Consider the following 24,307-nt stretch of genomic DNA (forward strand, 5'->3'; position numbering starts at 1 on the left):
CCTCTCTCGCACTTTTTTTCCGCTTCACTCCGCATGCAAGCCTTGTGCTTTGCGCTGGAAAGAGGGGGGAGGGGCAGTAGTTACACTCACAGTATCACAGGAACAAAGTGGAGGGAGAGACAGAGAAAGGGAGCCAGGGACAACAACGTCACATTAGAAAGGTATAGTAATCACTATTTTCAGTTGTGGATGATAAAGGATTCAGAAAGTTTATTCATGCAGGTCCATATGATAGAGAATATGCATCTTTTTTTTTGTTTTCATATTTTAATTTATATTTAATTGTGTTGTGGTTTGTAGTGTTTTGTGTTGTTTCACTTTAAATTTGTTTAAAAGGAAAAAGCTGAAAATTTAAATATTTAAAAGTTGAAATGTGAATAGTTTGTTTTTGTATTATATGATTTATTTATTACATTTTATGTGGAGTGAATAAATAAAAGTATATTTACGGTGACCCCTAGAGACAAAGCATGTACAAACTCCAAAACACGTAAAAACTGCAAAACACGTACAAAAGACAACAGAAGTGCTCCAGGACGCTGGGCGCAGTGTTGAGCTTTTGTTACCTAGTGGCTACACAAGCCAGCAAGTACCAACGACTGGATTTGGTGTCTGGTAGTAACAGGTAAATGAACATTTTTTTTAAATTATTTGAATATATATGAGTGCTTGTGTATAAATACACAAACCATACACATATGCTTTCAATTGTGTCATTTAAGTGATCTAGGTAGCTGTGTTTTGGAGTTTGTACGTGCTTTGTCTCTAGGGGCCACCGTAAATATTTATATATAAACATATATAAATAAAACCACTTTTTTTTACATTAGTAATTCCTTTTGTGCATAATTTTATATTATTGTTAATAATAAATTAATTAAAGCAACAAAAAAACCTGAAGAGCCGGTTCAGAGCCGAAAGAGCCGGCTCTTTTTAGTGAGCCGAGCCAAAAGAGCCGGTTCTCTAAAAAGAGCCGGAAATCCCATCACTAATTTGCATTAGAGCAGTATACCACTGTATAAAGAAAAATGAAAAATGAGCTATCTGTGAATTAGTTACCTTTTAAACCAACCCGAAGCAAACTGAAAGAAAATGCACTTGTAGTCTGGATGTTACTTACACTGTCTGAATTTGTAAGTAGGCAGAAAACAAAGACGGTTGATACAAAAGATATAATCTTGAGCTCTAATTGATGAGTTTTTATAGCCCATACATTCCATTAATACTGAGTAATACGCCTAATATGAAGATGAAAAACACATTTGTATGAAAGTGAGTTGGTCAGGCTGTCCACCTGGGGAGTACTTCAAGTCAGGCTGTCCACAGGGCATCCTGTTAAAAGCTGCAACCTGGTGAACTCTCGCTGACTGAGACCGACAGCTCTGAGACTCTCAGAGAAGGTTCACAGATTATACTCGTGGTGGTTACTTTGCTTTACCAGATTACCAGGTGCCTGAACTATTGTAATATTTCCAACAGCTTTTTCTCTCTCTCTCACACACAGTGAGAAAATCTCCATCACTGAGCATCAATAGCTGGCTGAGACAGCATTGTGACACAATCAGAGCAAACGCTGAAGACTATGGCGTTATTTTTGTGCCACTATTCTGAGCGCACGCAAAAAAAATTGAGCGCAAGTAAAAAAGTTTGCCGGTGCAAGTGTTGCATTTTGAGGAGACATTTATTTTGAGCAAAGAAAAGCTGAATTTGAGTGAACAAAACTCATTGCTACGTGCAAAAAATGTATTTCAGTGTTTGCTATTTTCCACACACACACACACATAGCAGCCCCTCTCGCTCAGTTTTTGTATTTGCGCTCGCTCTCAACGTGTTGCTCGCGCTCTCAACGTGTTGCTCGCGCTCTCAACGTGTTGCTCGCGCTCTCAACATTTCTACCCATGCGCGCTCAACTCTTTGTGTACGCCGTTATATTTGTGCCACAAAACCAGCCAATCACAGACTTGGATGCAAAAATATCTGATTGGCTGTTCTGGTCTCCAATCAGCTCGAAATGACAAAATGCAATATCCCAGAATCCATTTCGTCCAAAACTCAAACGAGGCAATAGCGGAGGAACGCAGAGTGGCGGAGTTTGAAATATTACTCTTTTTGGGTCACAAAATAAACTTTTAAGATATTTTCATGCGAGAAAGGTGCTGTGTAAACTTCAAATACCTGCTCGATTCATCAAGACATCACATATTTCCATAAGTGCTCTAACGTTTTCGGAGATGCCTGTTACCCACCAGCTGACCGCATAGCTGGACTGGAACCGGCCATTGGACATACCAGGCATTTGCCTGGTGGGCTGATGGTGATTTTTCATTTTTATGTTTGTTTTTGTAACAGTATGAACAATGAAAGGTGGTGGATTAGCCAATTGGTCATGATCAACTCTGGGCTGGGCCAATTACAATACATCGTATTGAGAGGAAAAGGAACGTGATTCGTCCCATACTTCAGCTAGAATGAAAAAAAGACAAAACTGGAATTAGTCTGTCTTTACGTTGCACAGCTGCCTCTTCTCCCCTCATTTTCTCTCCCTCTCTTTCCTGTTGCTACTTCAATCATGAAACCGATCAATGATCAGCTGATCGTCTCTCTTGTTTGTTTATCTCCCACTTTGCGCCAGAAACAGGAAACCAGCGGATGTTGCGCTAACCAACAACAGCAGCACGTTCAAGCTTGATCAGCTGTTGTTAGAATTTATTTAAAATTACTTTCTAGTATCAGCTGATGTTTGCTGGAGCCACAGCTGTAAAAGCTGCTGCTCATGATATCGGTTTGGAAACATGAAGGTGATACAAATCATACATATATACCAACAAGACAGTGTACATCACTGTCACAACAGCGTTTGTTTTCGTTCAAAGACTTTATGGTTTTTCCTATAATACCTGGTGGTGTAGTCGGCCGATTTTTTGTCAGTTGAGCCTTATATATTATGTTTAACCCGAGTGACCACTCGGTCAGCTGGTGGGTAACAGGCATCTACGAAAACGTTAGAGCACTTATGGAAATATGTGATGTCTTGATGAATCGAGCAGGTATTTGAAGTTTACACAGCACCACTCTCGCATGAAAATATCTCAAAAGTTTCTTTTGTGACCCAGAAAGAGTAATATTTCAAACTCCGCCACTCTATGCTCCTCCGCCACTGCCTCGTTTGAGTTTTAGACGAAATGGATTCTAGGATATTGCATTTTGTCATTTCGAGCTGATTGGAGACCAGAACAGCCAATCAGATATTTTTGCATCCAAGTCTGTGATTGGCTGGTTTTGTGGCACAAATATAACGGCGTACACAAAGAGTTGAACGTGCACGGGCAGAAATGTTGAGTACGCGAGCAACACATTGCAAGCGAGCGCAAATACAAAAATTGAGCGAGAGGGGCTGCTATTGTGTGTCTGTGTGTGGATAATAGCAAACACTGAAATACATTTTTTGCACGCAGCAATGAATTTTGTTCACTCAAATTCAGCTTTTCTTCGCTCAAAATAAATTTCTCCTCAAAATGCAACACTTGCACCTGCAAACTTTTTTACTCGCGCTCAAATGTTTTTTTACGTGCGCTCAGAATAGTGGCACAAAAATAACGCCATAGAAGACCACAAGGCAAATTCTGTCCTGGGGAGAAGCTCTGGCTGCTCCTTGCATTCACACATTGCCATGTGCATGCGTAAACACATTTTTATACACCCAAACACTCACATGTGCACATACCCACAGGCATACAGAAATAGCTGTCACACAAACACACACAGAGTGTGTGTTTAGCTTGCTCAGATCTGAAAGAAAAACACACAGCTAGACACGAGCATCCGCATATCCTCCAACATATCAGGTACATACACACATATGCGAAAACATACAAATGCTCTTCCGAGCCCACAGTGAGTAACTCAACCAGTGCAAAGAAAAACATTAGCATTCTGTCAGTGTTTCAGACAAGACTGCACCAGCTCCTCACACAGCCAACATGCAGCAGAGCATAACAACGGAATGAAAGCCAGTGCATAGACAGGTAGTCTGGGAATGGTAGGGAAGTGTTTGTGAATAACTGGAGACAGAAAGTTGAAAAACAAAAATTCAGAAACAGAGGGTAAAAAAAAGGATGTCTTTACAACAGAGGTAATGGCAAAATTAAATTAAAGAGATGATGAAAGCAACTGGGGTACCTTACTATTGAGCCTGGCCTTCCTGGCTTCTTTAGCTTTTCTTTCCTTTTTTTCAGCTGATTGTCTTTGTCTTCTGGTCAGAATGGATCCCATCTCACACACACACATGGACACACTCTCCACCACACGCGCAGTCCCGTAGGTCAGCTACAGTTTGAATGCCAAAACATCCACCACATGGCCATATCCAGCCCCCCCCACCCTCCTCCTTGTTGTCTACTCTCTTCTTGTTCTCACTCCTTCACTACCTTTCGTCTCGTCTAGCACGTGCAGACTCACCTGGTCAGTGAAACAAACACTCACCCGAACCTGGACCAACACACAAACTCCTGTGCATACACAGACAGACGGAGAGGTGGTAAGGGGTTATTTTGCAGGATGCTGGAGAGAACAGAGGGAAAGTGCGAAGGGAGGGAGGGGGAGAGAGAGAGCAAGAGAAGAGGGAGGGAACACAGAGGGAGGAGAGAAAGTGTGTGATAGGGGGAGGGAAAACCAAATGAGAAAAAGAGAGAGCGAGAGAGGGTACCATGCTGAGGGAAGGTATGGATATCAAATGCAAACAGAAATGTGTAAAGAAAAAAAAAATAAGTGTGTTCTTAAATATACAGCAGGTGCTGGTTCAGTCTGCATTGATATAGCAATCCGCTGAAAATCTTATTCGTTATAGTCGAGGAATTTATGCCAACTGACTAACGTGCTTCTGAAAACACAAACTGTCTATAGTTACACTACACATGCTTCGACGCATACAGTATGCATGCATGCACACACTGTATGGTTAAACGCATCAAGAGCATTTCGCATTAGAATCAGTGACATCAATTTTAGCGGGCGCGCCCTTCACTGGGAAGATAATTTTTAAATCCCAGGTTCCATGTCTGTATTTGTTTGGGGCATGTGGATGAGCACGAATGAGCCGGGAGTATTCTTGTTCGAACCCGATTTGTCTTTACTGTCTTCAAAGAGCTACATTTCTCTCCTGGTAGAGGCTTATCCATTAGGGGCGCTTTTCCATGTGAGGGCTTCCCAACTGGAAATATACTTTTATCCTGTGCCATGCAGATACGTGTATCATATTGGCTGTGTTTGCAAAAACAGAAGCACGCTAGGCTAGTTTAGGCACTCAACAAAGGCTTTGTGGAAACTCATAACAATATCACACCCACGATGGGCTGCATTCACTGTGTAGTTTTATTTTAAATTGAAAATAATGCAGGAATTCTCATTCATAAATACAAAGAAGGGCTAGCACAAATACAGAGCCGCAGTGCCGGAGGATTAGAATTACTATAGATTATATGATGGAGCCTTTTGTACATTATGCTTGTCTACACTTGCACATTAACAACAATGTGGCATAAGGGCTTAGCTTGTGAATAACTGCACATAAGAACACAGATTTCTACCCAAACTCCGAGCACATTTTACACTTTGATATCAGGTGCCAATGAACAATGCAAATATAACAATAGCGCATAAGATATTCTCTTGCTCCACTTTGTGCTCTTTGGCATCATGACCACATTAACAAATAGTGCATTACTAAATGCGTTTTCACACTGCCTTGCCTCAAGCTGCCTCAAGCTTTCTCTAACCCCCACATTATCTCTTTCATCTTAATGGCCATGATGCTATACATATATGGGTCCATTTTTCTATCCATCCAGCTGTCTGATCTTATAGTTTACACTTACACATAGTTTTTAGCAAATTTCATTGGCTACAAATATAAATATATATAAATATACCCATATAAAATGCCACTAAGCATTACACTGCAGGACACATGAATTATTACTAGAATCAAAAACAGTAAAACAAACAAACAAACAAAAATTGTATCTTTTTATCTTTTTCTTAAGTTATTTTATCATAAAAATGTTAAATTGTCTGATTAGTGCAGATTTTTACTGGAACAGTCAAATCCTGCAGCTTACTGCTACTATTTACTCTCAAGTATAAGACAAATCATTTTCCATTCAGTCCAATGCAGGATGTTAATAATAACCTTTCTTAGCATTTATTTTACAAGTACGTGAAACTTCATACACAGAAAACTGCAGCAGAAAACAGACAACTCCCTGCAAATCCACACAGACATGCTGTACTCAGGGCCACGACCCAGGTTTAGATGATTAGCAAATCACTTTGCAATCTTTCTTTTTTATTCACATTTTACAAAACAAAACTTTTATGGAAAAGGGCTTATATGCATGCACATACAGTATGTATTTGATACTGTAAAATACTGTAGGGGTTTTTCAAGTACAAATCAAGTTTAAAGTATCAAACATAAACACTAGGTCTATGTGACTAAGCTACTTAAAAGATAATAAAGTTTTTCTATCACTGGAAGGCCTTTTTTACTGTGTAAGAAAGCCACCCATTCAGCGCGTCAGTCTATTACGTGGCCGACCGCCTACATCCAACGCCCACACACATGTACTCTTTATTACAAAAAGAATATGGTATAAATTTTACATGAAGCCACCAAGCTTAACCAGGACAGTTACAGGGTGAGGCCTGGTTGGGCAAAGGGAGAAAATGAAAGGGAAAATCCTATCAACTATGACCCAATTTTATAGTTTACCCTGTGGCTAATGAACTCCATGCAAGCAAACTAGGGTAATGCTTGACCCCTGCCTTGCAGGGCAGCTTGGTGCAGAATGAATACCCTAGTACCAGCCAAGGCTGCAAGACTCACCCAGTGCAGGATTCCCCCTCTTACCCCTTAAGTCATTATGTCATAAAAGAAAATCTGCTATTTAAAAAAGGGAATAAAATAAAAGGGTTTTTTTTGCTTAAAGCTCATGCTCACTGATGCAAACACATATTCTGACCTCAAAAAGCTTATATAATTCAAAAATGATAATGACAATTGGGATTAAGTAATTGCCAACATTTGCCATTCTTCTGAGAAATAGAGAAAACAGAGCAAGCTGAAATCTAACTTGAACATGACCTTGTTATAGATTAAGAACATCAGCTCTACTGTGGACAATTACACCAGCGACTGGCAGTGACAACCTTTTAATATTCAATATAAAATTCTTTAAAAACACTGACATAAATGCCGTTACACAGTGACAGATAAGGCATTGATCAATATTTAAGTAAATATGTGGACAGTGACACAGTTTTGCCTGTGTAAACCACCACAGTGGATTTTAGATCAAACAGTTAAGCTGTAATTTAAGATTATCCTCTCAGGTTTAACTCAAGGATTTAAAAAAAAAAATGTACACACAAGTTGTGCATTACCTGTTCAGGATTTACACCCATTTTTATACGTTCTCCCCCATTTTCAGAGGCTCATGTGCCATGTGTTGTCTGTTCCCTCATTATTCCATGACAAAAATAAAAGATCTGGAGCTCATTCCTTGTGTGAAACCTGCATTTGTTTGCTTTTCATTGGAGCTGTCTACACCGGGTCCAAAAATGTACAAAAATTGTGCCACTGTGAATATCTAGGGAGATAACTGTAAGTTTAAATCCACTAGTGGAAAAAAAGAATCTTTTAAGCTTCTGCAGCTTATGCGGCAAAATAACCACACTTATTTTCTCCAATAAAACAGCAGTCACTGATTACTTACTTGTGAAATATAGCATAGCCTTCACAGCCCATTCACACTTTGAGCTTTGTTCTCTGTAAGCCAGTGTTACATAGAGCTGCACATAACAAATTGTGTCTTTATAGGTGATTTATTGCATGAAATTACTCTCTAAATTGCAACCGTGCAGAAATTGATCCTCGCTGAGTTTGTCAGTTGAGCACCACTCACTCACACTTTGGCACAGCAGTGTAACACAGAAGCAGAATAAAGCACTTCACACCAGACTGCCTTAACAAGAGAAATAATTGAGTGCACGACTCATACTTGTCACTGTTTTTCTGCATCTTCATCTCATTCACCATTTTGTGTTTTGTTGTAGTTTGACACTTTTCAACAGCGCAGCAGAGAACCCTCACAACCCCGTGAATGTACAGATGAGAGTAATCAAAGCCAAAAATCATGATCAATTAACTCAAAGTTTCTCTATGCAAACGCAACCAAGTTCAGTGACGTTTTTGTCCCACACATGCATACTTCACTCTGCAATTTTTCAACATTTATATGTAAAATTCAAAAATTAGCAATGAATGCTCCAAACCTGAGGATCTATCCCATAAGGCAACATTTTGCCCCCTATGGGCTTTTTTTTTATTTTTAGTGATTTTTTTTAGTGTTGAACATTTTCAACACTAGAGAATCTTTCATATGAAATGTATCCCTGAAACAAAATGGGACACTTGCTTAACGTCCTCAAACATTAAAAATTTAGGTAGTACACACAAGCACTCAGTAACACAATGTGTATAACTTTGACTACCCTATTAATAACATTTAAAAAAAAAAGGAAAACACAACAGATTTTTAATCAATAGCTTTAAACCACCAACTGTTACTAGGAAGTTGGGTTAGTTTCTATGATTGTGAGGATTAGCAATACAATTAAATTTTCTCATGGGATTACACAAAGCTCTGTATAATCAGCTATTAAACTGTTCTCACAAGTCTTAGTCGATTAATTGTAAAAAAAAAAAAAAGCATATCTAAGAACATTAGCCACACATTAGGGGTAACAGCAGTGCACTCTAATGTTATGTTTTTCTTTTTTCATTAAACTGTAATGTGAAGCAGTATTTTTCAATAATGTCTGCCTGCAAGAAAAGCACATGCCAAATAACAAACATACCATTTTCTTATGGAGTTTAGTTAAAATTGAAGCTTTTTTTTTTAAAAAGAAAATAATAAAATAAAATAAAATAAGGGTGAAAAGAAGAAAATGATGAAAACAGTTTTTCCAGAATTTCTACCCTGCAGCAGCTCTACATCCCTCTGTAGCAGACAAAAGTACACAAACACAGTTTGAAGTTCTGGCGTTCTCTCCAGTGTAAATCTCCTGCCATCTGATGGGGTCTGATGCAAATGCATTCATGTCTCTCTCTAGTCTGCTCCACTACAGTCTACACACACACACACAGACACACAGAAAACCTGGTCTTCACAAGTAACTATTTACTGACATCTCCTGCTATACCACACCTGCCACCTGTCCACCTCGGCCTTGTACTACGGAGCCTGTTTAAGATACTCAGGATATCTGTTTTTGTTATCTGGCTTCAGGTAACCCGACATAATGAAGCTGGCTAAGTCATCACATAAAGGTGGTTATCAGCACAATAAGTAAACCCAGGGTTTTCCATTCTAGCTAGCTCTGCAGGTTTACAGCACAAAAAAGTATTTTTGCATGCTTGCAGCCAACAAAGGAGAAAGTGTAACAGTGTTTATGTGGTATTATTCCACTTGCCACAAATGTCAGCGTAATGGGGGAACAGCGCCCCCCCTCTCGGGTTGGCTGGTTAGGTGAGGCTGGCTGCAGTAATCGCTGCCAGTTTACCGTAGCCATACGAGAGCTGAGTTGTATTGTTCCGCACACAATGTAGCTATGTAGTACAGACACATAAACCATGTATGATCAACTGATGGGCACCGAGTGTAATAAGTGCTTAGTGGACACATGTCCAACACCAGTTTTATGTACTTTTCATTTGTTTATTATTGTGTAAAACTGTATGCTAAAGTGGAATGCTAATGGGATGTTCTGCCGTAGTGTGCTTTGTGCGGAGTGGTGTGTGGCGAGCCCTTTGCACTAATAAAACACCGTTGTTTCCATTCAGGAAATAAACTGGCAACGATCGATCAGAGACTCCTTGTCTTCTTAAAAACACAACACAACGCAGAGTCGAGGTGTCTGTTTGGGCCGAACTGTTGCAGCAGAGTGAAGCAGAAACTGGTTACAAAAGCAGCAAAGCAAAAGTTAACGAATGAAGTTCAATCTACATAATTTAATACTCACAGGGGAAAATTTTAGACAACACTTAAAAACTTTAGACCCTAGTCCTAGGGATCTTACAGGAATGTTAATGTTATTTTCTGGACATCTGATTGATCAGTGGTTGATATTTTCATGCCTTTTGATTTCCAATCTTGAACATAACTTGAAGCATGGAGATGCAGCTGGGTATGGAGGGAACCACTTCCTTAGTACTGAAAACCCATGGACAACCTTAAAGTTACCCGAAAAACCCAAATCCAGCTTCACAGAACAGGCCACAGTTGTACTCACTAAATTCCTGCTGCAAGCGATCAGTCACCTGTGTGCACACCTGGTTCCCATTATTTCATGAATAATATTAATAGTGCCCAGCAAATATGCATGCTTTGCCAGATTATCTAGGCTGCCCAGAAGACAATATTTATCCTGCTCTTCTTTTCTGTATTTGAGACCACCTGCCTGGGCCTCACAAAAGTCTGCCAACACTAGCCTTTTGGTTCTGTTTGCCACTTTATACTGTGTCTGTGAGCCTGCTGATCCACCAAGCTTAGTTTACCAAACCTGCCTTCTCTTCTGCAGTCTGTTCACATCCAGTTAGCAACATGCCCTTACACATATTTTTCAATATATGAATTAAAAGTTGCATTTCAATCACAAAAGATTTGAAATTTGATTTACCTTGCACTTATACATGCATTAAGCACATGTTGTTTCTGACAAAAAATTACACTAAGCGAACAAAATTAGTTCAGGATTGCAAATCATGTTGTTTCCTGTTCTATTTCCTAGTTGAAAAGGAAATCGTGCATTTTACAAAAGAAATTTCAGTTGTATTTTGACAAAAAAGCAATTATACAAGTTTGGGAAAAGCTCGGGATGAATCATACTAGTGAATGTGACCCTATTTTTTTCCTGAATATTTTATTGTGCCACAGTAACACACAAAAGATCTAGTTTATGTTTATGTGACATCTACCATGCTTCTTTGTGTATGAGCACACTCTGTCCTCATGCAAGCCTGTTAGTGCTTGACATGGCCTAAAGAGAGTACTTCAATTACACATGAATGAACCAACAAACATACAGAGCAGCACTCTTACTTTAGCCCTCTTTTCAACCATCTCATAAAAAATTACACAATAAAACTCAACCAGAGCCTCTCAGATGCAAACACTTGGCTGACAGTACCAAGTAAGCAATTTCTAAAGTGCTTTGTTGTCTTAGTGATGGGAAACATTTCCGTTCTATAATTTTAATGGAGAATCAGTAAATCCAGCTGGAAAATATTTTGAATTTTACCTTTAAAAACACTTATAACACCCTGATCGGCCTGCTGGTGGGAAAACATAAAAAGGGAAAGAAAAAACGAAAAAACTCTAAAATCAGATTGACAGCGATGTTTGCCAGAGAAATGCGACTACACAGGAAATTAGGCAGTAAGTACCAAGACCATGAAATGACTATTCTCAATATCCACCAGGAATAAATAACTAAAATGGAGGTATTTCATATAAACCTCTCAAAATGAAAGGGCCCCAGTAAAATTGCAAGTTTTATTACGCCAAAATTTACTAAACTATCAGCAAAAGATAATACATTTCATGTTGAGAAAATTGACCCAAATTCTAGTTGTCCTTTGCTGTCTTGCCTCCAAAACTTAAATCCAATGCGATAAAACCACATTTCCTGAGCAACTCAATCTCCCAGTGTGGCTTGAAAACATTTTCCCGAGAGCATTGTATCTGTCTTATTCATTTGTTTATGCGTAAACGTGTTACATGCCAGTCTACCATTGTATACAGCGTTGTTGTCCACTTTTTAATTTGAGCTTTTATTTATGTTACAAAAAACACTTTAAAAAGAAAGCCTAATTTCTGCTATTTAATACCTAAGAAATATCAACTTTCACAGATGGTTCCAAAATATGCCAAACTGCAAAATGCATAGCTACATCTTGACTAAAGCCTCTGTAACTTTGTTCTGTTTCATTTCAGCAGCATGAATCACTCTGATATGAAATATATATATATACTCTTAGTGTGTTTTCACATGTTATATTAATTGCATGTTCACTCACTATTTCCCATGATGATATAATATGCTTCCTTTGGTACTTTTAGTAAAAGCTTCTTTCAGCCGCTCCCTTATTCACAGAGGTTCGACACAGCAGATAGCTCCGCATATTTGATTTGACAGATTTCTTTCAGCGGATGCTCTTCCTGACACATCCCCAAAGGGAATTGTGTCTAACCAGGGACTTTATGTGTTAGGCAAATGTGTAAACCACAAGACTATGGAACCACAATCATACCTTTGGCACTTTCAGTATAATAGCCATATTTTCAGAAAATATGGCTTTGGACAGCTAAATATTGGTTCTTGTGACATCTCTAGTCTGTACAGACATGTGTCTACAAGGAAAATCTGAAAAAAGAGAACGCGGAACAAGCGTGTGGGCGTTACTGAATGGTCTCAACATGATTTTGGATCCTTGTCTTCGCTTCAACAAGATTTCAATCCAACATACATGTAGACCAGTTTCATAGACAACACTCATTGCTTCCATCATTACTTTCACCATCTAAACATCAAAAAGGACACAATTTTTTCTTGTAGTGGCCAACTGTGCCACTATGCTATCCAGTCAGTGTTTAAATTACTGTATTACTGTACCTGTATCACTGCGTTCAAAAGGTTGCACAAACAAAAAGCTTGTGGAATTGAAAACCACACGACTGTTTGGGCTTACCTTAGTGTGGAGCTTGGACAACTGCTTTTCATCCAGGTAGGTCTGAGTGTAGACACGTCGTTTATAGCGGAACTGAAAAAGAAGAACAAATATAAGAGGCTATTATCTCTGCTTTGCAAAAAAAATTAAAGTTATTAACTAAAATTGTCATGCTGCATCATCTGCTTAGCATAGCTTGTGTAAAATAAATTATTTTCTATTAGTTTGTCCTATGAAATAGAAAGTGAGAGCAGAAACAAACATATTTGGACTTATTTAATAACTTTCAAAGTCATTATGAAATGAAATTTCTCACTGCAGCTTGGTGTCATCTCTTTCCAGCACTCTTGCATGTCATGTTTGTCATATTGCTTGAAAACCCAAAAACTGTAACTTGGAGCTTGAATATGAAACATAAATAGCTAAAAAAAAAAAAAAAAAGTCTTCCAATATCAGCTAAACACCTCATGTATAGGAAAAGCACAAAAAAGACATTTTCGCCATTTTTAGATAAAATATTTTCTACAGCTAGAAAATCATATTAGAAAAGAAAAGCATAACAAAAGTTGAACTTGAACTCTGAAGGCAACCAATCAATACATTGTGTAATAAAAAGTAGAAAATCTGACAAAATAAAAGTCAAAAAGTAACTACTTGACTTTAAGTATAGCAGATAAATAAGTATAGCTGTACACAGAAAAGGCGATAAAGACAACCAAAATCACACCTGACAACTCCTCACAATCCTCCATGACAAGATAATAAATTAAGATATAAAATGAGAATCCCACAGAAGATGACTTTTTCAGAAGCAGAGCAAGAAAGTGGTCAGCAATTTGGTCGGGATCCTTGTAGCTTAACAAATATGAGACAAAATATAGCTTTTTAAAAGAAAAAAATGTATATGTTGGAGAAAGTGTGCTAATTACATGGCTTGGCATATATAGAGTACAACCAGCTATTTATAAAAGAAATGATGAATGAACGAAGGTGCTTAACCAGAAAATGTTCCAGCAGCAGATGAGGATGTGAGCACAACTATTTCAACTATTTCAGCACGTTTCCTAATATTATAACAAAGCTTCTTTGTTTTGTTTTTATCATAAAGAGGACAGATCCACGGCACAAGTGGTCTAGTCATCAGACAATAAGTTAGAGATGTGGCAGTGGTGAGTTCAGGTAGCATGATGACTTGAGCTTTCACTACTGCAAACTAATTCATCAAGCTTTCTGACTCTATTATCCAACTTTGGTCAGTAGCTTTACCGGAATTTGTCAAAAGCCAGATCATTCATTAGCTCTGTTGCAAACTGCTTGTTTTGTAGAAAGGTTTGTCTCTTTGTGCTCGTGTGTGTACGTGTGTGCATGTCTGCTTCTCCAGCGATGTGTGGCATTCACCAACAGAGTAAATCCACAGCAGAGCACAGGATTTTGAGCCGCTAATCCGAACCTGTCAATCTTCTCTACACCCAACATGCCCAAGGGAATAACTGCAGGTCAATACATAGTGCTCTGGCAAAGTAGCAGCAGACACTTGTGCACACACAAACTGATCAACCCACGCCTATTGAGCTAAATTGTAAGTTTTAGGAAGTACAACCACAAATCCAGATGGAATTAGATACAGTACAGACAGGACAAACAAATGGACAAATGGCACTGACAACTTACCCACCCTGTCAGCTCTTGCATCATTTTGCCTCTTAAATTGTGTAAAATCCTAAATGCTGTGTAGAATGAATGTTAAGGGGTTTGGTAAAGGAACTTAACTGGTAATGCCATTGCATAAATTGTGTTGTTTTTTTTGTGATAAGCTGTGACTTAGTATATGAGCTAAAACTGAGAATTTTAGAGAGAGGGTAGTAGAAAGTAGAAACATTAAAATGTGTAGACATAATCTCCAAACTCCAAAATCAAGGTAATTAACTTTAAATGAGTATTATTCATCCTTAAGCTGAGACATTACACAGTCTCAAGCTTGATTTGCAGTCAAGACTCTAGAAAACTAACATAGATAATTTCATAACAAAGTTTTATAACAAAGTGACCAAAAATTCTTAATGTTTCAGGGAAGAATTTACTCTTTGGTAGATCTTTATTTCGCTTTATTTCAAGCTCTTGACATGTCACAAAATCACTGAAAACAAAGGCAGTCAGGAAAAAAAAGAGAAAGAAAATCTAGCCGTCATCTTTACACCCTTGTCTGTTAAACAGTCTCTAATTCTCAAAGATCAAAAAGCTTGATGGACAAGCACTGCAATTATCTTCGAGAGCTGACAGCTGCTGCAGACAATAAACTGTCACTGACTACAGCATTATTGCGATCGGGTTTGACTGGCACATCAGAAAAAGCATACATCGCACTTAAAATGATGCAGACACATGCATCCAAATGTCGCATCAGCCTGCATGCGAAGCATAAACACACATATAGACATACGACTTTTGAACAACAATGAGTTGTAATATGACTGACAAATGACATGGTGAGAAAAATGATAAGAGAAACTATTACACTGGCCTATGAACTGAATCACGCTGCCATGGGAACAAGGACCCCTCCCCGAAAAACCACAAGTGCGAGATGCTGTATTTATTATTAGGTTAAAGGGACTATGACTAAAAACACATTCATCAATATGCTTTAAAAAACAGATGTCTACAGTATGCTAGGATAAAACAAACAAAACAACAGTGCACTAAAACAAAGGTAAATTAAACAAAAACTTTGTGCTGTATATGAATGAATCAGCACTGTGCGCAGGCATAGTGACACTGGTGTGCAGTGTTGGCCCCTATTATGCGAAGCAAGCACCTCTCACTGTTGTGTGAGTAGCAAGATTCAGCTGCTGTGAAGTTACTGCAGACTGGAATGATTAGGTTACTCTAATCAAACATGAAGTGTCTTAATAAGCTCAGGTTTCAGTTATCCAAATGTTGTGCCCCAGAAAGGAATTAAACAAACTGTTCATGCAGCATTATGATGGCCTCTCTGGCAGTTATTAGCTAGAACAGAGCTAGAGAGGTCACTAGACTGCAGAGCCAGCGTTAAGCATGTTCAGTTTCCCAAACATATTTCTTATATCTCCAATAAAAAACCAAAAAAAAGGATAGCGCTATATATTTCATATTTCGATAGCCCTACTTCCATAACTACTTGTTGAAATCAGCTGAAGCAGCGACAATTAGCTTTTTCGGTAACATACAAAATAAATAAAACAACCATTATTGGGAACGCTGAACTGTTGTAAAATTTCCAAATTAAAACAGGATATGGACAGAGTTGTTTCATTAAGTGGTGCAGGAGGCACTGATTGGCCGGCTTGTTTGCCAGTATCAACATCAGTTCTTCAGCTTTTCCTAATAATGCTCATTTTGATCGTGTGTTTAGTATTCACGAACTGCTTTACGTAAATCATGCAAAGATAATTATTAGGACAATATATAAAATACAATAAAATATAGGAGGAATATAAAAGCCTTTCTAATGTGAATTGATTTTTCACAGAGTCAAAAATCTTTTGAAGATGTTTGCAGAGAAAACGATTATGTATGGTGCTGTTGCATATACAGCTTCTTTCTCTCTTCCTATCATACATCAGTGGAAGCCTCATAAATGCACACGATCCACACCTACCTCAAGGTAAGGTACAGGAGCAATGGATGGGAAGGGGTATTCCCTTAGCCGTCTCTCCTCATCCAGAAACTTGCCAGCCCTGCCGTTGTATGCCGGCTGGAATAGGCCATAGTTTAATACATCCTTCAGGCTCTGGTTGAGAGTACACAGGATTCGCTGCTTGGACAGCCAGATTGGAGCATCCACATTGAATTTTAAACACTTCTGCAGAGACAAGAGTAAAAAAAGGGAAGAAGGTTAACTTCATGGCATTTTTAAACATATCACATACTGCACTTAAGTGGAATTAGGAGACTGATATGTAACATATAAGAAGAACATATAACATTAAATATAAGGACCTGTTTCATCACAGAGACATGCATTGGATGTCCAATATCATAAGAATAAGAAAAAGCCAATTCACATACAGTACTGTACAAGAAGTCTGTGAAGGTTCTCAGTCATCCAGGTCATCGTAGTCAAAGGAGCTTGCAAAGAAGCTGCTGCTGTCCTTAAGATGCAGCTGTCCATCTGCATCTTAAGGATAAAGGACACTCTTTCGAGGATGCCAATGTTCACATTTTGGACAGAGAGGACAGATGGTTTGAAAGAGGAGTGAAAGAAGCCATCTATGTTCACTGTGAGCGACCATCTTTGAACAGAGGCGGTGGTTTACGACACCAACTCTCTGCCATCTATAATCCAGTTTTGAGATCCCTTCCCAGACGCCTTAACGCCCACTCACACCCTGGGCCATCTGACCTCAGCAATTCGCATGATAAGGTGGGGCCAGGTTTCACAATGAACTCATCCGAAACTCTGGCTGATTGGGACCCACACCCAGTTCCACACCTTGGCTCAGGCGATTAAAGGATCATCAGGGGGTCCTTTTGTCCCTCTGTGGGGGGATACTCCCACTAGGTTTATATCTGGGACTCCCCACCATTTGACCTTAGAACTGAAGAAGCTTCTCGGATGAGAGGTGAAACGTCTTCAAGTAACTTAAAGAAGTCCAGACGCTTTTCTTTGCAAGCTCCTTTGACTACTGTACAAGAATCTTTAACCAACCCTGATTTCTTTCTACTTTGATCCCAAGAAGCCAAACTTACATATATATTGCGTATATATAAGAGCTGATGAGAAAAGGCATAAAAAATTTAAATTGTATCTTTAGACACTTTGTTACTAGCAGCCTATCGCAACCCCCCCCCCCCCCAACACACACACACACACATAATTTGTTCCCACTTTTTTAGTGAAATCAAGGAAAACATAGCACAGTTAGACATAAAATAGTTTTTTTACACCAACAAGGTGAAGTCCAAAACAGCTATTAGATAAAAACTTGACAAATCTCTTCATGGTGTGCAGTTTTCCTAAAACATGTGAGGAAACTGGACAAGTGGAGGACAAAAGAAGAAGTAGCCTTAAAAAACTTTCTGCAGTAGATGAACAAAATAGTATTTCAAAGTCATGTCCTTTAAAAAAATCCAGCAATGACCTGACACAAGATCTGAGAGATGCCTCATCAGAAAGAGTCTCAGTGGAAACGTGGCTGTCAGGAAGCCATTCTTAAGGGAGTGAACCAGGGAGAAAAGGCGTGCCAAGTTACACAAGAACTGGACTAAAATTTAGTGGCATCCTTCCTTTTGGATTTGTAAATACTAATGTAAAGTTTTGAATTCACACCACCGTCAACAAATACAGAGGAGGTTAGAAGGGAGGGACAACACTGAATGTCTACAGTTATCTGTCACACATGGTGGAAGCTCTGTTATGGTTTGAAAGCTGCATTTCAGTGGTGTTGGAGATTGAACACAGAAAAATACCATCGGATTTGAATCCACCATGCAATACCATCTGGAAAGCAATGATGACTTTGATCCCAAACACTCAGCCAATGTAGTAAACGCATACCTGAACAGAAAAACACAACAGAGGAAGATTAGGTGTGGACTGGCATCCCAAAAGCCTGGACCTAAACATTTCTGAAGCAGAGTGGGATCATCTTCAGTGAGAATGGAACAAAAGAAAGCCAACATCCAAAGAAGAGCTTTGAATGCAAGTCAAGAAGCCTGGAGAACTATTCCTGAAGGCTACTCAAAAGAAACTACAGGAAAGCTTGCCTGATAGAGTTCAGGCTATGTGTGTACAGATGGCCATTGTATTGTATAAACTCAGTTTTGCCTTATGTAATCAAATCAAATCACTTTTATTGTCACATCACATGTGCAGGTACACTGGTACAGTACATGTGAGTGAAATTCTTGGGTGCGAGCTTCACAAGCAACAGAGTTGTGCAAAAATACAATAACGTAAAACAAGCAAAATATAAGAATAGCTAAATCTGAGACTAATAAATATACTAATAAATATATGTGCAATATATGTACTGTATCTCCATATATGTTTCTACCTTTCATTACATAATTGCACCCACCTCCCCATTTTCTCAACAAAATATAAAGGGTTGGCTCAAGATTTTGTGCAGTAATTTATGTATAGTAATAGCTTCAGAATTACTTTTGAGACTTTTCTTCGAAAGGTCATCTTAACAGTCAGTGGTAGTTACCAGTAAATGAAACTAGAGAATAATAGGCAAAAGCTCTCACAGAAAGCCTTTATTTTGCTGACATCAATTTTTCAGAAACTTCTGGTGTCACGCCTGAGGCAAAAGCCAGGTCTTTTAATATAATATACAATTCACATAGGTATGGTGGCTTTTCACAGTTATATATTACTGTTCACCCTAAGAGCCTGTGGTAGTTAAAGTAAACAAAACTAAGCAGAATTTCTTACACATAAAGCTGACATCCATTTTCAGCAACATAATGTTGTGTCAACACGTGAATGTGCATTATTTATTATTCTAGGAAAAATGAAGCGAGGCATTATGTAACTGCTACAGCAACAGCAGCAGGAGTTCTGTCTTTAGTCATAAATGCAAGAGTTCAAAGGTTCTGATGCCTGTGGGAAAGATGTGGAAAAACAATCCACTCTGCTGATTTCTGTGCTCTGATAAGCAACCGCATATATATGCAATACATACTGTATACAGTGAAAATCTGCCTCTTAGGCATAAACTTCTCCTGTCTAAAAAAAATAAAAAATCTCAAAAATTGTAAACGTCTGCCAACTGTTAATTAAAACTCAAATATTGGCTAGTTAACAGTATATGCAGTGCTATGCAACCAACTTCTCCAGTGTGCAAATGAGTATGGATATTGTGGCAGGTTCAAACACTTGCAGAGCCTAAGCTATAAATGGCACAGAGAGCAGAGAAAGTACTAAACCAATAAGTGATAAATCAATAATTCCTGCCTGCAATATAAACTCCAAACCTCAGCTCTAACCCATTCAGCATCACTGTATTTCTGACAGTGAGATGAAAATGTTAACAATAAAATCTTCTACCAGCAACACATTACTAACAACAACCACACGCAAGTGTCAAAATGCAGAGGCATATTAGTTCATCTCTTTAATATTCTGAGTTTGGCAAAGTAATAAATGAGTCAAAAATGAAAGTGCAAACATTACAGTAGTTGCAGAAGCAAAGACACACGGTAATGCAAAATTCAGAGATATAGGAATCCTGGTTCTAAAATATTAAACAACGTGTTTAATATTACTGAGTTATACTACGTTTTTCATGCATTGCTCCAAAGTTCAACTAAATCAGCTGAATCAAAATCACACGGGCTTTGATGGGACCTTATCATTCTACAGTCTTGGCCTGCATGATGTGCTCTGTGCTGAGCTCAACCAGCAGAATTGCAGAGGATGTGCCTGAACCAGAGGTATAACTGCTACAGACCATTTAACAGCTTAAGAATTGGCTTGTCCCCAGTGTGTCAGACTTTGTCACCTTAAGAAGTAACTGAAGAAAATATTTTAAAATGGCAAATTGCTATTGATAGTGCTGTTGATTATTGAATTTAAATGGTAACCCTCAGTTACGTCAAGAGAATCAGATGAGAAAAATATTGGTTCTGTCTACCCTGAATTGATCTGTCCTACTTCATATACCAGGTAACCATATCAATGGTTTTTGAAGCCAGCAAGTCATGATATCATTTAACCAATTATTCTTAGGTTGATAATTGTTAATAGGTTATTTGGATTCCTTATTAAGGCCTGCTAAATAAAGGTCTGGCTATGTGAGGTCAATAAATAAAACTATTACTAAAATTTATATCCCTCTAGCTATCCAACAAGTTGTACTTTTTACTGTACAATGTAAACAGCCTGACTCTTGTCTTCAGTTGCAGGTCTCCATCTGAGTTCCTCTGGTTGCAGTAAAAATTCTGTAAAGATGGTTATATGATAGTAACATCTTCATTGTTAATGTTGGTAAAGTATATTAGTCTTTTTAGACCATATCAAAGGCTGTGGTTACAGACACTTCTATACAATAGCTCTCTAGGTTACATTTTTCGCTTCCCATTTCGCAAAACGCACTAATCAATCCAGCAATCCACAGCTAACCTGGGATTTCCAAGGAAAGAGGTCCCCTTTCAAATTCTCTACTATTTGGCTTTACTATGCTTTTTCTTCTTTCACAACAGTCGAGATTTTACCATCAAGGTCTCTTTAGTTAATCTCTTTGGTATTGCTTTAAGGGGAATATTTGTTGACAACTATTCATTTCATCATTAAACGTAAAGTTTAAAACAACGGTTATAGTTATTTCTGTCATGTTCCTTTGGTTTTATATCCAGCATTTTCAGTTTTAGACTCACTCTTCTGTTTGATGTTTTCTGTTTGACCATATTGTGGTTTTGAGTTGAACATGATCTTTTCTTTGGTTGTGTTTTCATTTTGATTTTGTATTCATAGTTTTCTTTCTTGGTTATTCTTAAGTTCTCCATGCCTAGTTGCTGTTTCTGTTATGTTTCCCATGTTTAGTCAGTTGTTGTCTTTGTCTTTACTTTGGTCTGTCAAGATCCATCTCAGTGGTTAGGCTTCCTGTTTTATTTTGATAGTCTCTCATCTCATGTGCATTATATTCAGTTTTGTTTCCCCTCATGTTCGTTAATTCATTTTGTTCATCTGCACCTTGTTTTCACCAGCTGTGTGCCTGATTACCTCATGTGTATTTAAACCCTCGGTTCTCCTTAGTTTTTTGATGCATTGTACTGTTTGTCTGCATAAGCATTTTCCTTGTGTATTGCCTGCTTTGGATTATTTTTGAACCCCACTTTCCTCAGTAGGGATGGGTATCGTTTAGGTTTTATCCGATACCGGTGCCAAACCGGTACTTTTGAAACGGTGCCGGTGCTTAAACGGTGCTCAAACCGGTGCTTAAAGAATGGAGAACACAAAATTGGTCCAAAAACCTCTCATGTTTAGCTGTTTTTTTGTAAAAAGATAACAATGTTAGCCTTTTCTGCAGCTATGGGGCATATATGGTATCACTCTTGGCTGGAAGCAGTGCTTAAACAATGGAAAAAACACAAACTTTGTCCAAAAACCTCTCATGTTTAACTGTTTTCCACTTTTTCTTTGGTCATTTTAGCCTTTTTGGCCAGGGTGAAGGGAGTATCTGCCATCAAACAAGAAGACAGCCGCATGTAGCTATGATGATGTTTGCTAGTTCACCTTACATGCATTAATGTAATAACGTGGTTAGCCTACTCAACGTAAATTACACACGAACAACATTAAGCTACTCACGCAGAGAAGAACGGCTGCTGCCATCAATATCCGTCATCATTTCTGCTACACTAGCAGGGCTCCGGGTCCGTTAACAGGCACCACACGCGCAGTAGATGTGCTCGGTGTGAGGTCTCGCAGCAAGCTATCAAATACGGCGCATTTCTCGGCTTTAAAAAAAAACCGCTATGTCGCCAGGTGTTTCATCGGATTTGAGGTGTTACCTCCTTTGACAGTGTCACAGTATCAGCTTAAAGCACTTGTTGCAGGCTGCTGAGTTTGCATATTTTGCTGTGAAGTACAGCCAGACTTTTGACCGCTTCGTCTTGGGCATTTTAATCTGTAGCTCTGCTCTAAAAGAACGTACGCACCTGGCCCCGCCTACTATCCTCGGAAACGTAAAATGATTGGCTAGAATCTAAAGTGTATCACAGCTCAGGAAAAAAAAGCACCGAAATAAAGCACCGAAATGTGCGCTGCTTTTCGGTCTGGTTACTACCGTTTATGTCAGAACCGGTGCCATCATGGCACCGGACACCGGTACCCATCCCTATTCCTCAGTCATCTGGATTTGCTGCCTCACCTAAATAAAGGTATGTTTTTTCTTTCTTAAATCTTGTCCTGTTTTCTGCTTTTTTGTGTCCAGATTTTCCATACCATGACAAAACAATGCAACCACACTGAACCCAGCAGGCATTGCAATAGCGCTGGATGATGAGTTATGGGAGGAGTTCCAGAGATTTGTTAAAATTTCTAAATGAATTATGACTCTACTGATGTTGGAGTCGAAGGCCCGTTACCACCAACCCTGGCCTCCAACCCAAGCTGCCAGAGGGTCTCCGCCTCTCCTCAGTCTCTGCCGCTGGCAACGGGGCAAACCTCGAGAAGTTCTTTGTCTCCTCCCATTACTCCACTGGCCATCCTGGACCGAGTTTTTGTGGCCGACTCAGTCTCCTGAACTGGTGCGTCACCCCATGGCCAGGCCATGTTGGACTCAGAGACATTGTATGTTGGTTCTGTTTCAGGCTGTAATTTATTTTTCATCAAGAGCTTGGATTACTGAGGGGTTAAGATTAATTCCTGTTGGAATTAACAGCAGTTGCTCTAGAGGGGCAACAATAAGACAACCCCCAAACCACAGGTGGAGGCCACTGACATTTATTTCCTCATCATCTTTTCTCACTGTCTTTTCACTAGTCTTGCACTGTCACTACTGGTAGAATGTGGTCATACCTGGACAGGAGGTTCCAAAGGTAGTCGAACTCCTCTAGGATGGTACATCATAGGTCATCTCATCAATATGTGCCATTGCCAGGAGGTCTGCAATGTCTCTTAACACAGTATCAAGAGCATAGAGAAAGCAGTTCCTCAAGGAAAGCTGACTGGGCAGTAGAAGGTCCTTAATTCATCAGCAGCACTCGTATTTGCTCCTTTTTGCAAGGAGGAAGAGGATGAGCACTGACAGGGCTCTACAAAATGACTTCCAGCAGGCCACTGGTGTAAATGTTTTTGACAAAACAATTAGAAACAGACTTGATGAGTTTGTCCTGAGGGCCCGACATCCTCTTGCACCCTGCTCACTGCCTGGGACTGAGCTCCAGTGGCATTTGCAATAGAATACCAGAATTAGTATGTTGGCACTGGCACTCTGTATTTTTCAAAGATGCGTGCAGGTTCACGATGAGAACATGTGACAGAGCTTTACAGGTTAGACAACAGCACCCTGACTGCCATTAGAAATCGAGATGAAATCTACTGTTAGATCTATTGTCAGACCCAATGCTGGTGGTGGGTCCTAGGTTCTTCCTGGTATAACAATATGTGAGAATATGCAAGCACTTCCTGGAGGATGAAGGAACTTATACCATTGACAGGACGCTACACTGACCTGACCTAAATCCAATAGAACACCTTTGGGACATTATGTTTTGGTCTGGTTGACCCCCAGACTGTCCAGGACATCAGTAAACACTTTGGAGGAGGACACAGTCTGTTGTTTCATTAGAAGCATGCCCCACAAAAATATTCAGGAATTAGAAAAAAACATCAAATCACTAGAAGAAGCCTACGCGTCCCACCAAGATCAGGAAACATTGAACAAAATACGCAAAACAAAACTAGAATTAAATGAGATAATTGATAGAAAAACAAAATTCTTAGTACAAAGACTACGCTTACAAAATTATGAACATAGTAATAAATCCGGTAAATTTCTAGCAAACCAGTTAAAAATAAATAAAGAAAAA

General features: G+C 39.0%; 1 protein-coding gene across 15 annotated transcripts in view; it reads right to left on the reverse strand.

Annotated features, from left to right (window-relative positions):
* shank3a (SH3 and multiple ankyrin repeat domains 3a) overlaps positions 1-24,307 on the reverse strand; it is a 213,741-nt gene that overhangs the window by 115,753 nt on the left and 73,681 nt on the right. For 14 of the 15 annotated variants that reach the window (XR_014875360.1, XR_014875361.1, XM_085168500.1 and 11 more), the window contains 2 exons: positions 16,425-16,628; positions 12,809-12,880 (listed from right to left, as the gene is read on the reverse strand). Coding sequence is in view for 12 of the 15 variants with exons in the window: in XM_085168500.1 (XP_085024626.1) it covers positions 12,809-12,880; positions 16,425-16,628 (276 nt within the window). In the remaining 3 variants the exon portion in view is untranslated. The other variant, XM_085168505.1, reaches the window with a different exon arrangement.

Source organism: Neolamprologus multifasciatus, chromosome 7, assembly GCF_963576455.1.
Source record: "Neolamprologus multifasciatus chromosome 7, fNeoMul1.2, whole genome shotgun sequence".
NCBI lineage: Eukaryota > Metazoa > Chordata > Actinopteri > Cichliformes > Cichlidae > Neolamprologus > Neolamprologus multifasciatus.